Genomic DNA, 13,448 nt, shown 5'->3' with positions numbered 1-13,448 from the left:
TAATGATCAAGGACGAGTCTCCTTCCTTAGTCAGAACAGGAGATCTCCTGCTCCCAAGGTCTAAGTGAATACCTGATCCAAGTGCTAAGGGTCTTTGCAGGGTAAACAGTGATGTCATTAGAGATGAAGCAGCTTCTTGGTTCTCAGCTGCCACAGGAGTATCCATGGCTGCAGAAATAACCCTTTGAAGAACTTTGGAGCCTCCTCCCCAACCCCCTCAGGGCACTGTGGAATGGTTTTAATTGGAAGCAGACGTGCAATGTGGTAGGTAGGAGCAGGCATCTGCTCAATGTGGGCTTCTAGTAAACAACTCCTGTACAATGACTTTCAAAGGAAAAAATACCATGATTCAAGAGAAAGATTTTAAAATTAGACTAGTACTTACTCATGGTCAGTTGACTGGTCCATTAGACTTGCCAACGCTCCTTACTAATTATTCAGAGTCAAGAATATTACCTTCTCTTTGTTGCTTGATAGATTTTAGATGGAGCATTCATCTTCAGTGTATGGGTCACAGAGAGATTTCCAGGTCATCACTCCCACTGCAAACACTTTTCCAGTAAAATGGCCTTGTTAGAGAGATGTATTGTTGGGAATGATTGATTTGGGTTTGAATCGGGAAGGGACTTTTAGCTCAATATTAGAAACTTCATTTTGATTTAAAAAAAAAACCAAAAACTGGGCCAAGTCTTGTTTAAGAAGATTTTTTTCTTTTTTTTTTTCTATCACAGTAGATCTGCCAGGTTACTGTCATCTGGGTTTGTGGAAGGTGTTAAGAGCTGCATCACACAGATCTATAGTTTTCAAAGTTCATGAGGTTGCTGTACATTTGCCCTGCACTTTATTGAAACCCCTTTGTCTCCCAATATCCCAGTAACTATACTTGGACAAAAGCAAGGTTATCACTAGGCAATCTGTGTGACAGTGAATTTAAAACACAAGTCTTCTGCTTTCAGATACATAGGATAAACGACAGGAATGTGCAATTGGGGACACAGACTCAGAAGGCCTGAATGTAAAACTGTTTGTGCACTAAATCACTGGGAAAATATTTCTTCAGCCTCGTTCCAACTATTGGAAAGAGGAGTTATGCTTTTGTGAGCACAGGATCAATTGTGTCACTGTGTCCTGCTCCTTACTACCATTAAAGAGCTTTTCATGCCTTTTGCTTTGTTTTTAAAAACTGTTGAGCAGACTTTATTCCAGTTCTTATTCTGGCTGGCTCAGTATATTCCATGGGAGAACCTTGAGTGAGGCAGTGCTACTTAGCTTGGAAGTAAATAAACCTAAGGATTAAAACTTGACTGATGCAAATACTTTATGCACATTCAAAATGCAAGAAATTTAGTGAAAGTTGCAAACCAGAGGTTCTAATAAATGTAATTTAATAGTCATGGGAAGTAAGAGATGTTTTAAAGGTGGGAAATGTAGCTTGCTGCAGAATGCATTTTCTAACTGTCACACCAAAACTGCAACTCCAAAGTCAATTTGTGCCAAAAGAACAAGCTTCCTCACTTACTTCTCAACCAGGAGAATAAGAAAACAAAGATAATTTGAAAAACAAAATAAAAACTCAGTCCATTTCATTGTGTAAGTGGTTTAAAGGGGGAAAAAAATACATAACCAAATAAACCCCACATGCTGATGAAACAGAGGACCAGAAGACCAAAACTCTCTTTTCTGAAAGTCCTCCCTTAAATCACAAATTCAGTTTAGCTATTCTATGATGTGATTAGTAAAACTGCTAAAGGCATTTCTACGCAAAAATGAAATTGCACAGATGCCCAAGTATTCTCTTTTATGCTATTTTGGTGACATAACTCCCTAATGTCCTGCTTTGAAGAGCCTGGTATTTTCCAGGGCATTTGATACATTGGCTCTAACTTGAACATCAAAAAGTAACCTTCACGTTTATCAATGAAAAGTGACAACTGATTTTATTGACTGTTTTCATTATAACATATGACAGTGGGAATATTTTTCACTGTTAAGATTTTTGAATGGAAGAAAAGTGCAGTTAGTCTGAGTTCCTTACATTCATTAGAAGCAAGACTATTGAAACCATCAACATTTACAATGACACGTAAGCAAACACCAGAATCAGTGCCAATAAATACACAGAGTACCAAAATAAATATTTACAGAATTAAAAATATAACAAACACTGATTAGGATATCCTTGTGAACTGCCAGGGAAGAAAGACACCTATTGCTATCAGTTGGGTTGTAAATACATTAAGAATACAGTGACTCGAGGAGACACATACTCATCGAAGTTTGTAGAGGTGGAAAGGAGCAGAGTGTGTCTAACAGTCTGTTATAAAAACAGCCCCCCAGAATGTTGTGAGCTTTCCTTAAGAAAAAGTTGGTGCACACAGGCCCACCAAATTATTACCAAACCTTTTAGATGAGAAGAGTGGGGAGTTCTGGCTTTACTCACTCATTATCTCAAATAGGTCATACGCTACCTTACAGGAGGTGGCTGACACAAAACAATACAAGGAAATATTGTAATTAACAGTGGTCTGTCAGCTATTTCACATCTTACAGAAACAGGCTGAGTCACCTCTAACAGGACACACACATCCCCCTCAGCATGCAGGAAACACAGAGAGCATTGGTTTGTCTGATGCAGTCCCTGCTACCCTTTTCTCAGGCACACCATGATGTTTAAGCAGAGAGGGCTGTCATAAAAGACTAAAGCCATGTTGTATTTTCTGGGTTTATTGTATTTTCTATCACCTACATTCATATCTCATCTCGCATTTCAACAGGACCTCAACACCAGGCTTCAACACCACAACTTTTCTGAGACAGAATCAGGGAAAATTCAGATGAAGCCAAGTTATGAGATCTTCACTCAATATAAGCCAACAGCACTTACAGATCCACTGATATCAGATACAATACTGGTGGAACGAGTTATTGTCTAGCTGTTAAAATTTCACTCATGGTAGAGGATTTATTTTAATTTCACAAAAAAACAACAGCTTTAGTCTTGCTCCCCCTTATCCAAATTATCCCCATTATCCAAAAGCAGGATAATGTTGCTTAGTGCTTGGTGCTGCTTCACAGTGTGTCTTACACTCCCTCCCTCCCTCCCTCCCCACTTGTCCTTGGCCTGCAAGGGTGCAGCCAGAGCTCTCCACTCTGCCTAGGGCTTGGGGCTTTGCATCTTCCTGGCAAAATGAGGGTGGAAGAGCAGTGAGATGCCATAGGCCAGTGCAGGGCTACAGGGGGTTTGTGGATGTTTCCATGCTGAAACTGCCCTTAGAAAGTAAGACACTGGGCACTGCTCAGGTGTTGATGAGAGCAGTCACACAGTAGTCCACCTGCAGGAGCACTGGCTTCAGCACACCCAAGCTCACAGCGGCCCCTCACCCAGTGTAACACAGCAACCCGAGCATCAGTGCAAGAAAGAAAGGATACAGGGGTTTTTAGGCATAAGTGCAACTCTTTTTCCACAAGGACAAGAGGTCCAGGCCTTGCTTTCAGCCCATCTCCCAGATGCCCTAGCAGCCCTCTCACCCCAACACAGCAGCACCACCCTGCCTTTTCCTGCTGCTGTCCGGGGCTGACACTTCCACCTGGCAACACCTTGCACCCCTCTGCTGGCACCACATGGCAAGGTCACACAGCAAATTCGGCTGGTGATTTGGGGTGCCTTGTTCCCCCAGTCCACAGGCTGCAGGTGAGTTGGGACACACCTTCCCCTCTGCTGCTATTAACCAAGAATTACATTTTAAGGTCAGCCTTAATTCAAAGCAGATACGACCAATTTTCTTTTACAAGCACATTATGTTCAAGGCTTCCAATGTATCTGCATAAAAAGCCCATGGAAACAACCTGATACTGATTTAGCAACTGTCTTGATGCAACATCTTCCAAAATAATAAAAATCTGTTAAAGATCTTACCATTCAGTCCCCACATACCTTCTCCCTAATGACACATTAAAATTGGCTGTGCAATAATTAAAGGTAGGCTTCATTAGTTACCATATCAAAAACATGAACAATGACAAAACAAGCAGGGGGTTTAGAGCTCTGGAAAGAAGCTGGTCTTGTTTTTGCCATCAAGAGTTAAATTAAGGAAGGCAGCGATTGTGTTAGCTGTAATTTAAACATGCTGAGCACTGGAGTTATGTGCAGGAGTACAGCTTGTAAAAATGAAAAACAATGGAAAGACATGTTTTGCATCCAGATCAGTGAAAACACTACAACAGTAATATAAAAGATTGCAAAACACCTGAATAATGTTACTCTTAAAAAAGAAGGAAAAAAATAATAAAAAAGGAAGACTTGTTTAAGAAACACTTTATATTTCCTTAGGATTAAAAGATTAAGGACCTCTGCCAGTTCTTACTGGAGTCAGTGGAAGCTTTGCCACAGCAGAACTGGACCCTGGCAGAAGATTGTCCTGTTGGCAAATGCCAGTTTCCTAATTTTGTGGCTATAGCTGGATTAGCTTTTACTGCAAAGCATTGCTTGGATGTGATGTCAAAGTAGGCAAAGCAATCTTCTTTTATCCATTGCTACAAGAAGCCTTTTATCCTGGCAGTTTAAATTCCTTGCCCTGTGAGGTGCTTAACCTTTTCCTCTCTGTACTACAACTTTGGCTCTATTTATTTAAGTATGTGCAGAAAGGAAAAAGGAAAGCAAAGATAAAATCTGGGCACAGTCTCCAAAACAAACAGCTCCTGGGCTTTCCTACAAGAGTGACCTGCTTCCTTGCTACATTTACTAAATTTTTCACAACAGGAAAGTGGAAGAATGTATTCCATGCAATGCAAAATACCACTTAACATGCTCACCCATGTGTATGAGATCACACAGCAGACATCTCCATTTTAAATATCTTTGCCACTTACTCTGAGGGGGTTTAATTTTTTCATGACCAAGAAGCAGAAGCTAAAACCTCCTGAAGAGGAGGCATAGTGGCAGCAGACTCATCTTTTCTGGTGCTGGAAGTTTAGATCAAAAATCTGTTTCCCAAGCAACTGCAGTATGTCTGAGAAGGAATGAGAGGCATACAGGAAAAAAAAAAAAACCAACCCAAAACATCCTAGGCAATAGTACTCACTGTTTTAGGTGGAGAAGCCTTCTAAGGCAAGAAAAGTTTTAACAACCTGCTTTTGCAGGAATCAAGGCCCTCATGATGTGGCTCAAGTAGTTATAGCTATTATTCCTTTGCATATGGCAAGTTCTTCCATTTCTCTTTACATAAAATGGACCTAGGGAACACCAAATCTGTGCTGAATGTTCCTACCCGAGATGCCCACAAGGAAGACAAAGTATGAACTAATGATGAGTAAAAAATTCCTAAATTAAAAATAAAGTGAGCTAAATTAAAAATAAAATGTCCCCTGAAAACAAACAGCAACTCCTGCTCACAGTAAACAGCACATGGACTCAGGACAAGGGAATCCTATCATCCCATCCCTCAGTGGAAGGGAGGGATGTTCACCAGGAACCCGTCCCAGGCCACTGGGGACAACTGACAGTGTGTTCTTAGCATTGAATCTCAGAAGAGTCATTTGTTGTGCAGTTCTGCTTGAACACGTGGGGTTATGTCACCAGAATAAAAACATAAACAAAGGGGAGAAAAAAGAAAAGACAAAATAAAAACCAAAATCAAACCCTGCAGAAGCTGTCATGTGTGAACCCAGCCAAGACTCATTTCTGCATTGTCTTTGAGTTGGTGTCAATTTGTTTTTCTGAGACAGAAGCCCCAGCCTTTCATATCAGTAACTATGAAAATACATTTTCAGGCCACCTTGCCTAGAATCCCCCATTGTGCCTGTTGGATAACCATCTGTCTTGTAAGTGGCTATTGTTACTGTGATCGGTCCCTTTCATACCATTATCTTTCTGAAAAGCCTTTTCTGAAAGTAGTCCATTAGAGCAGGGAAAGAAAAACCTCAGTGCATGGCCACGAAGTAGAATCAATGTCTCCCTTTGATCTGCAAGCTCAGTCAGTATTACAAATTTAAGAAACAACAAGGTTTTGCTTTGCTAAGCAAAGCCTGTTAATTTGGCTCATCTGCACTCTTAGCATCTTACTGAAAAATGCCATCTCTATCAGATGTTTTAAGACTTTGGTGCAATACTTGCTTAGATAAATAATTTTGTAAGATTCATTAAAAAATAATCAGTGAACTAATTTTCATAGTGTACATCTATGCACATAATTTTTAAAATTCAATCCTCTACTACCCTGAATGGTGGTGAGGAAATTCACAGTGGATGAAGAAAATGCTGGTTATTGATGGAATAAGACTGAACATCGTATTTTCTTATTCTAGTCATGGAATTTCCTCTGAAATCTACACGAATGTTCGAGTGCTATAACTGGCAAGAGCAAAATGCATATGTACTACATGGAAAATAAAACCTTTTATGTCTGTTGCAGGCCACACATTTGGTACTGGAAACGTGGCTCCTATCATGACAAAACAAGTCCACAAAAACATAATTTCATGCTACTGAAAGGAAATATTTTGTGCTGATATAAAGGACAGGAGTGTGTACCACTGAAATCACTGTAGATAGCTATAAAACACTATGCAATATATAGAAAAACCTCTAAGAACTTACAAAATTTACCAGTAGGGACCTGAAAGTGCAAAGAGTACACATAACTAAATATCGAGTCCTGATCTATAAAATCCTTTATGAATGACATACAGCTGATAATTACAAAGCATCATTCAGACCACCAAATAACAAGTGAAACAAATAAAGAAAAATATACTTTAGGAAATCAAAACAATGACACCATTGGGAATGTTATCTTTGGGACTCAGAACACCGTTTCTACCTCAATATCTACCAAAGACAAGGAAAATATATGCTTGAACAGGATAACACAAATAAGAATGCAAGCTACCACAAAATGCCTCAGGACTATTACCTCTTTATGTCTCAGCCTTTAAATCCAGCAAGCCATTAACTGCTTGTTCTTAGGCATCTCACAGTATTTTACAGGGATCTTTCAGGAATTATATATAGGTCTAAAGAAAGCCTTTGAACCTCCTTTCAATGATTGTTTTAGGCATTGTGTGGAGTTATACAAAGGTATTTGTATGAAAATTGAAAGCCCTGGTAAATATTAGATTTTCTATCACCTTTCCAAATAAAAACCATAGATGGCTTAAAGACAAAAGCGAATTTTGGAAGTACAAAGGTAAGTTGAACATTAAATTGTATCTTTACTCTCACACAACCATTACCCTGAATCAACGTCAGCACGTCGCAATGATTCAAACTACTGACGCCCTACTACCATCTACTTTCCCATTTTCCTTTTAAGGATATGATTGTCCTTAAAATATGTACATAGCAAGCAGCCAAACAAACCGCCAAGAGATTTGCAAAATGTACTTAGGGTGGGTATGTGACAGAAAGCTTGAGGGAGTGGCTCCGGAGCCGGGGCAGATGTCCTCCCTCCCACCCTCGCTCCAGCCAGCCCAGGGTTCCTCATTCCCGGGGCTAGCTCCGAGGAGGAGGCTGCCCCATGCAGAGGATGGAGGGGAAAACGCGGCAGAAAACAAAGGAGAGAGAGAAGAATGAAGGGAAGCCAAAGCATTTTAATGATGATTCGTGTTAGTGGTTACGTGAGAGGGAGTTAGTCTAGTGTCACACTATTGGTTTCTCAATGCAGACATGCCACAATGCAAACAAAACACGTATGATGAATAATTTGACACACACAAGTCCTGTAGAGATGGCAGCTGGTATCTCCTAGTGGGTTTAAAGATGCACCACTCCTACTACCTGTACTCAGTGCTTCCAGTTTTTACGGTACTACCACCACATCCTCCCTCCCTCTCAACTTCCAGTACCCTATAGAATCTCTCAGCACAACTTGTCCTTAGAACAATATGGGGAATTATGATTTTTCTGCAGAGTTGTCATGCAAGGAAAGATGCATCCCTCACAGTCAAACAAAAACAAAAGAATGGGAAAAGAAATGCCATGTTTAGGGGTGAGGAGCAGGATAATATTCCGTGTTCTGTACATACACCCTTTAGAGGGTGTTTTAGCTTTGACTTTCTAAAATGCACGAGTGGAGTCAGACCAAATGCAAATCCCTTTCTCAGGCAGAGGAAAGCGTCACCAGCGTGTTTGGAGGCAGATGTGGAGCACAGCCCCCAGGCCGTGCGTGGGAGCGCTCACACGGGTGTGAGTGTGCACGGGGAGTGCCTCGGCTGGCGCAGGGACCCTGCCAGGAGCTGTGTGCTCGCTGCACTTATGTACAACACGTCTGTGTGAGTGGGCACACAGGGAACCACACACCTCCACGTCAGGAAGAAAACATAAAATAATCCTCTTTGAAGTGTATTAAGGTTCTTAAACCATGAAAACAGGGATTGGTTAGGGAAACTAACATTTTCACTGGGATGCTGCAACTCGGTATTAAATTCTGCAGCAATTTCAAAACTGGATGTCAATTTCACCTTCATAACTCTAAGGTCATTTCCCCAGTGAAACACGAATCATGCATATACATATATACAATTCTTACTATGGTATTTCCTGGCTTTTTATGGTTTGCCTACAACCTTAATATCCTTCAAATGTATATTCTGTATAGTTATTTTCCTTTTTTTCCCTTTTGATTTAAGAGACAATAAAACCAACTGCTATGTAAGATCAGACCCATTAATTTCAATGACGTGAATTTAGGATTCTCTGCATAATATAGAAATGTATATTTTTAAAATGTATATTATTTTTTAGATACACTGGAGCATATATTTTATATTAACTGTGGTCTGATGATTAAATACTTATATCAAAATATTTTGTAAATACATAACATTTACCTTTAGACTTCAGTGATTTTTAGAGCTTTTTCAGTGTATCATAAAAATATGTCCTCAGGCACATTAAAACCCTATTATATTTCTTTGAAATGTTGCCAATGCCCATGTACAGTAGCCACTACTCAAAAATGTCATGGCCATTAATACATTTCTCCTAAGATCCAAGCTCATCAGACCATTTTATGTACCACTAGCATACCATATTTTTTTCTCTCTTAACATAAAATTATTCTGACATTATTGTGAATGAAAATAAAAAGCAACAAGAACCCAAACTCTTTTTTAAATAGTCAAAAACTAATTTTATATATTTTAAAAAATAATACTTAAAAAACAAGTTTCTTTGCTGGGTTCCTTCTTGGTAAGGTTTAAGCCCAGAGCAACTTTTGTCTAAACCCCTGAAAATAGAGGTTTGCAGTGGCAGTGCTGTCAGAACATCAGCTCTGAGCCATGGAATGTGCCACTGGAATAAAATCAGCACTTCAGACTTACTTATCTGGGGATGCATGAGCCCATACAAACCAGAATTTTTCTCTAATTTAAGGTACTTACACAAAGTTCTATCCTTTTAGAACTGTAAAATTATCTACCTATAAAAACTAACTCTTGCTTAAACTCTAGATAATAAGGACAGGTGATTTTTTTTTAATAAAAAATCTGCTAAAACACGTATATATTTACACATGGCGAGCAAGTTATTGTATAAATGTGGACAGTGTGTATATATTGGCATTTAATAAAATGTTTCCCTGAACCTGATTGTATGCATTATTGGACAAGTATTGATGTAAACATCTGAACCTACGTCAGGTGTCTCTTGTTACCCATTTACATTAGACCAGATCAAAACCAACCAGACAGACAGACAAACGAAAATATATTATCCTGTTAGACGAGTCCACCTAACTCCTTAGTTTTATCTCCTGCACACAAGTCAATCAAGTCTGCTGATGAGCAGTGTTCTCGTTCCTACAGCAGGTAAAATACCTGTTAGGTGGGTTGTTTTCTGCTTGGCATTTTTTCCAACATCTCGTGGAGCAAACATCATTTCCAGAGCCAGCCAGGCACCCAGCCTCCACTCCTCCCCTAGAAATGATTAAAAGATAAGTGTATAGGAGAATCTCTCATGTTGCTCCTTTTGTAGCACTGTTCCCTTGAAGAACTCATGACACTGCTTTGCACGAGGAAGGATGGTCATAATCCAAGTCCTGCTTCCAGAAAGGCATGTAAATATGAACCTCCCCAGTGTTTAGTGTTGCAGAAAAAAGATACAAATGTAAAAAAAAGGTGCTCAAAAAGAAGTTGACTTCTTGTATTTAGCCATACAGTCTAGTAAGAAGAGACTCAGAAGTGCAGGCCCACAGAGTACAGTGAAGGAAACCTTTTAGGTGACTTTCTTAGGTGATGCAAAACTAACATATTATCTGTGGTTTCCTATTCAGACTTTCCCACATGGACATTGTTCTCTGCCTTTGCCTCACTTCTTACCCAACTACTTTTTGGCACTGTCCTGGTACGTGGCAGTTTTCACTGTTGTCCCTGCTACGCCCCTGTTACTGACCCGGCGTACCAGGACTTTGGAGACAGGGATTTTTGTTCTGTGCATCTCACTTTTGGCCAGGTGATGGTGTGCGACGTGATGGCTGTTACTGGCATCTGCTCCATGGCTGGCAGAATGCGAGGAAAGGTGTTTAATGCTGATGGGTATCTTGGAGTCCTTCGCTGTGCTGGAGGGTGTTTTCAGTGAGCTCACGGTCGTTATTGGAGACACGGGCTTGGAGCGTGGCACGCTGGGGACTTCCTCGTTTGTGGGCCCCGCTGGTGGGTTCTCATCCGGCTCAGCATAAAGGTCATAGAGAGCATCCCCACTGTAGCTATCCCTGGGAAGGGTTTCCTTCTGGATGCTTACGGAACTATCTTCCTCGGGACCGGGGGTGGTGGAATCCCAGTAGCCCTCATCGCTGTTTGGGACACCCTCGTGCTGCTCCTTTTCCCTGCTCTTCTGCTCCTCTTTATGGTTCAGGTGAATGGCAATCTGGTGGAGGCCACCACGTTTCACCATCACCCTATTCTGGGCCCCCTCGGTACCTCGGGTTTCCTTCAACCCCTCGGGCTTCTTGGTCCCTCCTCCGCTTCCTCCTCCTTGCATCTGATTCTCGTCTGTCTGTGACAGCATATCCCAGAACTCCTGCAGGCAGGTGTCATCCACCTGGTCGGGGCTGGCCATCTCCTCCCCTCCTCCCTGGTAGGCCACCATGGTGGGGTGCTTCTTGGTGGCACCCAGCTTGCTGGGCCCGGGTGCGCTCTTCTCGCAGACGCCACTCCCGCCGCCCACATCCTCCTCATGGTCCGCAATAATATCTCCGCAGCCTGTAAGAGAGTCAAAGCTTTTCAGTGAAGTCACGTCAGCAAACATCAAACAAATACGATCAATCGATTGCTCTGAGGGTGGATCAACAGAGGAAGGGTCAGGGGCGGCTGCCGTCTCTTGACCGCTATCACAGTGAGGTTCAACAGGGGGGATAGTCGTTATTGGAATGTCACCTGTTATCGCCGCATCCTTCGCAGTCCCAACCTCTCCGGCGGCCGGCTCCGGTCGCTCGCGGCTGAGCTCCTCGGGTGGCCGCACGGCGGCGGGCGGTTCCTCCCGGGGCGGGGGGCTGCTGGCCCGCGGCTCCGCGCCGCCCGCCTGGGGCTCCTCGGCCGCGGCGGGCGCCTCGCCGCTGCGCTTCTCCCGCGGCGGCTCCGGCCCGGCGTCTCCCGCGCCGCTCGGGCTCTCAGACAAAGGTTTCGGCGTCTCCTCCTTGATGCACTCCAGGCTGGCGGTCAGGGACCCCGGCATGATAAGGCCGGACGGGATGTCCGAGGTTTCCCCCCTCTCCTCCTTGCCGTTTTTGTCCTTTTTGTGCCACCGCATGCTGCTGAAGATCCCCTTCAGCCCCCTCTTTTGTCTGCCGCCGGCCCGCGGCTCCGCGCCCTCCGCCTGCCTGCCGTTCTTCCTCAGCAGCGAGAAGAAGCTGTGCGACTTGGCCACCGCGCTGCCGGCGGGGCCGCCGAGGCCGCCGGCCGGCCTCTCCTGCGCCTCGCGGCTCGGCGCCTCGCCGCCGCCCGGTTCCTCCTTCTTGCTGCTCTCCAGCACGGCGTCGGCCAAGCCGTCGTGCGTCCGGCTCCGCACCATCCCCGGCTTGCCGGCGCCCTTACCCTCCCCTCCTCTGCTCCGCACCCCGAAGATGCTCGGCATGGTTCCCCCGGACTTCCTCCTCCTGAAAAGCTTGAAAGCGGTTTTGTTAATCCTCCCCGACGGCTGCTCGGCGGCCGGGGGCTCCACACAGTCGCAGTGCGAGTCCATTTCTGCCTCTGCCGCGGCCGCCGCGGCTTCCCCTCCGCCGCGGAGCGCGGTGCGATCCCTCAGTGACAGCCCCGCCGCCGCCGCCCGCCCGTCTCCATGGCAACCCGGCGGAGGGAGGGAAGGAGGGGATAAGCCGCTTTCCCCCGCCGCGGGCCCGCGCCAGGCGCCGCCGCCGCCCGTTCCGAGCCGTTCCGAGCCGTTCCGAGCCGTTCCGAGCCGCCCCGCGCCGCCGCAGCGCCGCCCGCCCCGCGGCCCTTACATAACGCGGCCCCTGCCCACCGCCCGCCGCCCCACGCCGCCTCTCTCACGCACAGCCGGGCTCTCGGGTGGCCGGGCGGGCAGAGCTCGGCTGTTATTTATGACAGCGTTTTGCATCGCCGCTGTGTCCCGCCGGCACGGTCGCATCGCGCTCTGGACCGCGGGCATTGCGTGACTGAAGCCGTGGGCTGGGGGATGCAGCGAAGCGCTCGCAGCGCCGACGGAAAGCGGGGTCGCTGGGGGGGTGGTGGCGGTCTGCAGGTGCTAGTGCACCACACGGCAGGGACAGACGGGCGGGAAAATGGGACACACAGACCGAACCCGGTTCGTAAATACTCCCGGGGGCAGAGGAAAAGGATGCTAACTTCTCCCCATGCCCCTTGCTTTTCCATCTCCCACCTCACCAGGACGACTCCCACCGTCCCCGTGTCCTTCTCTCTCCGCAGTGCCCGGGGCCACATGTGCCCACTGCCGAGAACCAGAGGGGAGCAGTGGCACAAGCTGGGGCACAGCCCAGCCTTCTCTCCGGTCGCCTCCCCTGCCATGGAGGGGGAGCACGGTGGCAGCCCCCACGCAAACCTTCTCCCGGCCTCTGCAGCCACTGCACAGTCGTGGCACCCAAATCATGTCCATGTCGAATTGCCACCAGGGATGATGGCCGACTATCCAGTCACATCAGGGTGGCTGGTGTCACTCTGACCACAAAACTCCTAACTGGCTCCAAATCTATCCCAGGTGAAAATTAGAACAGAATAGAGCAGGGCAGTTGGGAGGAATGTATAGCGCTCATCCAGCCCAACTGCTTGACCTAAAGGCTTAAAGCACCTATTGTCCAAATGTCTCTTAAACACTGACAGATTTGGGGCATCAACCACCTCTTTAGAAAGCTTGTTTGAGTGTTCACCACCCTTTCAGTAAAGAAATGCATCCTAATGTCCAGTCTGAACCGCCCCTGGTGCAGATTTAAATCATTCCCATGCATCGTGTCACTATATACCACAGTAAAGAGCTCAAC

The 13,448-nt window shown here is 45.1% G+C and overlaps 1 protein-coding gene across 2 annotated transcripts; it reads right to left on the bottom strand.

Moving 5' to 3' along the window:
* Window positions 1-1,910: 1,910 nt before the first annotated feature.
* On the bottom strand, window positions 1,911-12,402 carry AMER2 (APC membrane recruitment protein 2). Of its 2 annotated transcripts, XM_030275185.4 has the most exons (2): window positions 11,371-12,325; window positions 1,911-11,196 (listed from the first exon to the last, which is right to left on the bottom strand). In XM_030275185.4, exons 1-2 carry the CDS (start codon window positions 12,173-12,175, stop codon window positions 10,319-10,321), a joined length of 1,683 nt encoding a protein of 560 aa, XP_030131045.4. In that variant the 5' UTR covers window positions 12,176-12,325; the 3' UTR covers window positions 1,911-10,318. The 2 variants fall into 2 exon arrangements, with proteins under 2 accessions (XP_030131045.4, XP_030131050.4); XM_030275190.4 differs by having other exon boundaries at window positions 1,911-12,402.
* Window positions 12,403-13,448: the final 1,046 nt, after the last annotated feature.

This window comes from Taeniopygia guttata, chromosome 1, assembly GCF_048771995.1.
Source record: "Taeniopygia guttata chromosome 1, bTaeGut7.mat, whole genome shotgun sequence".
Lineage (NCBI taxonomy): Eukaryota > Metazoa > Chordata > Aves > Passeriformes > Estrildidae > Taeniopygia > Taeniopygia guttata.
Note: the sequence above shows the minus strand (reverse complement) of the source record. Positions and strands in the feature narration are given on the sequence as shown.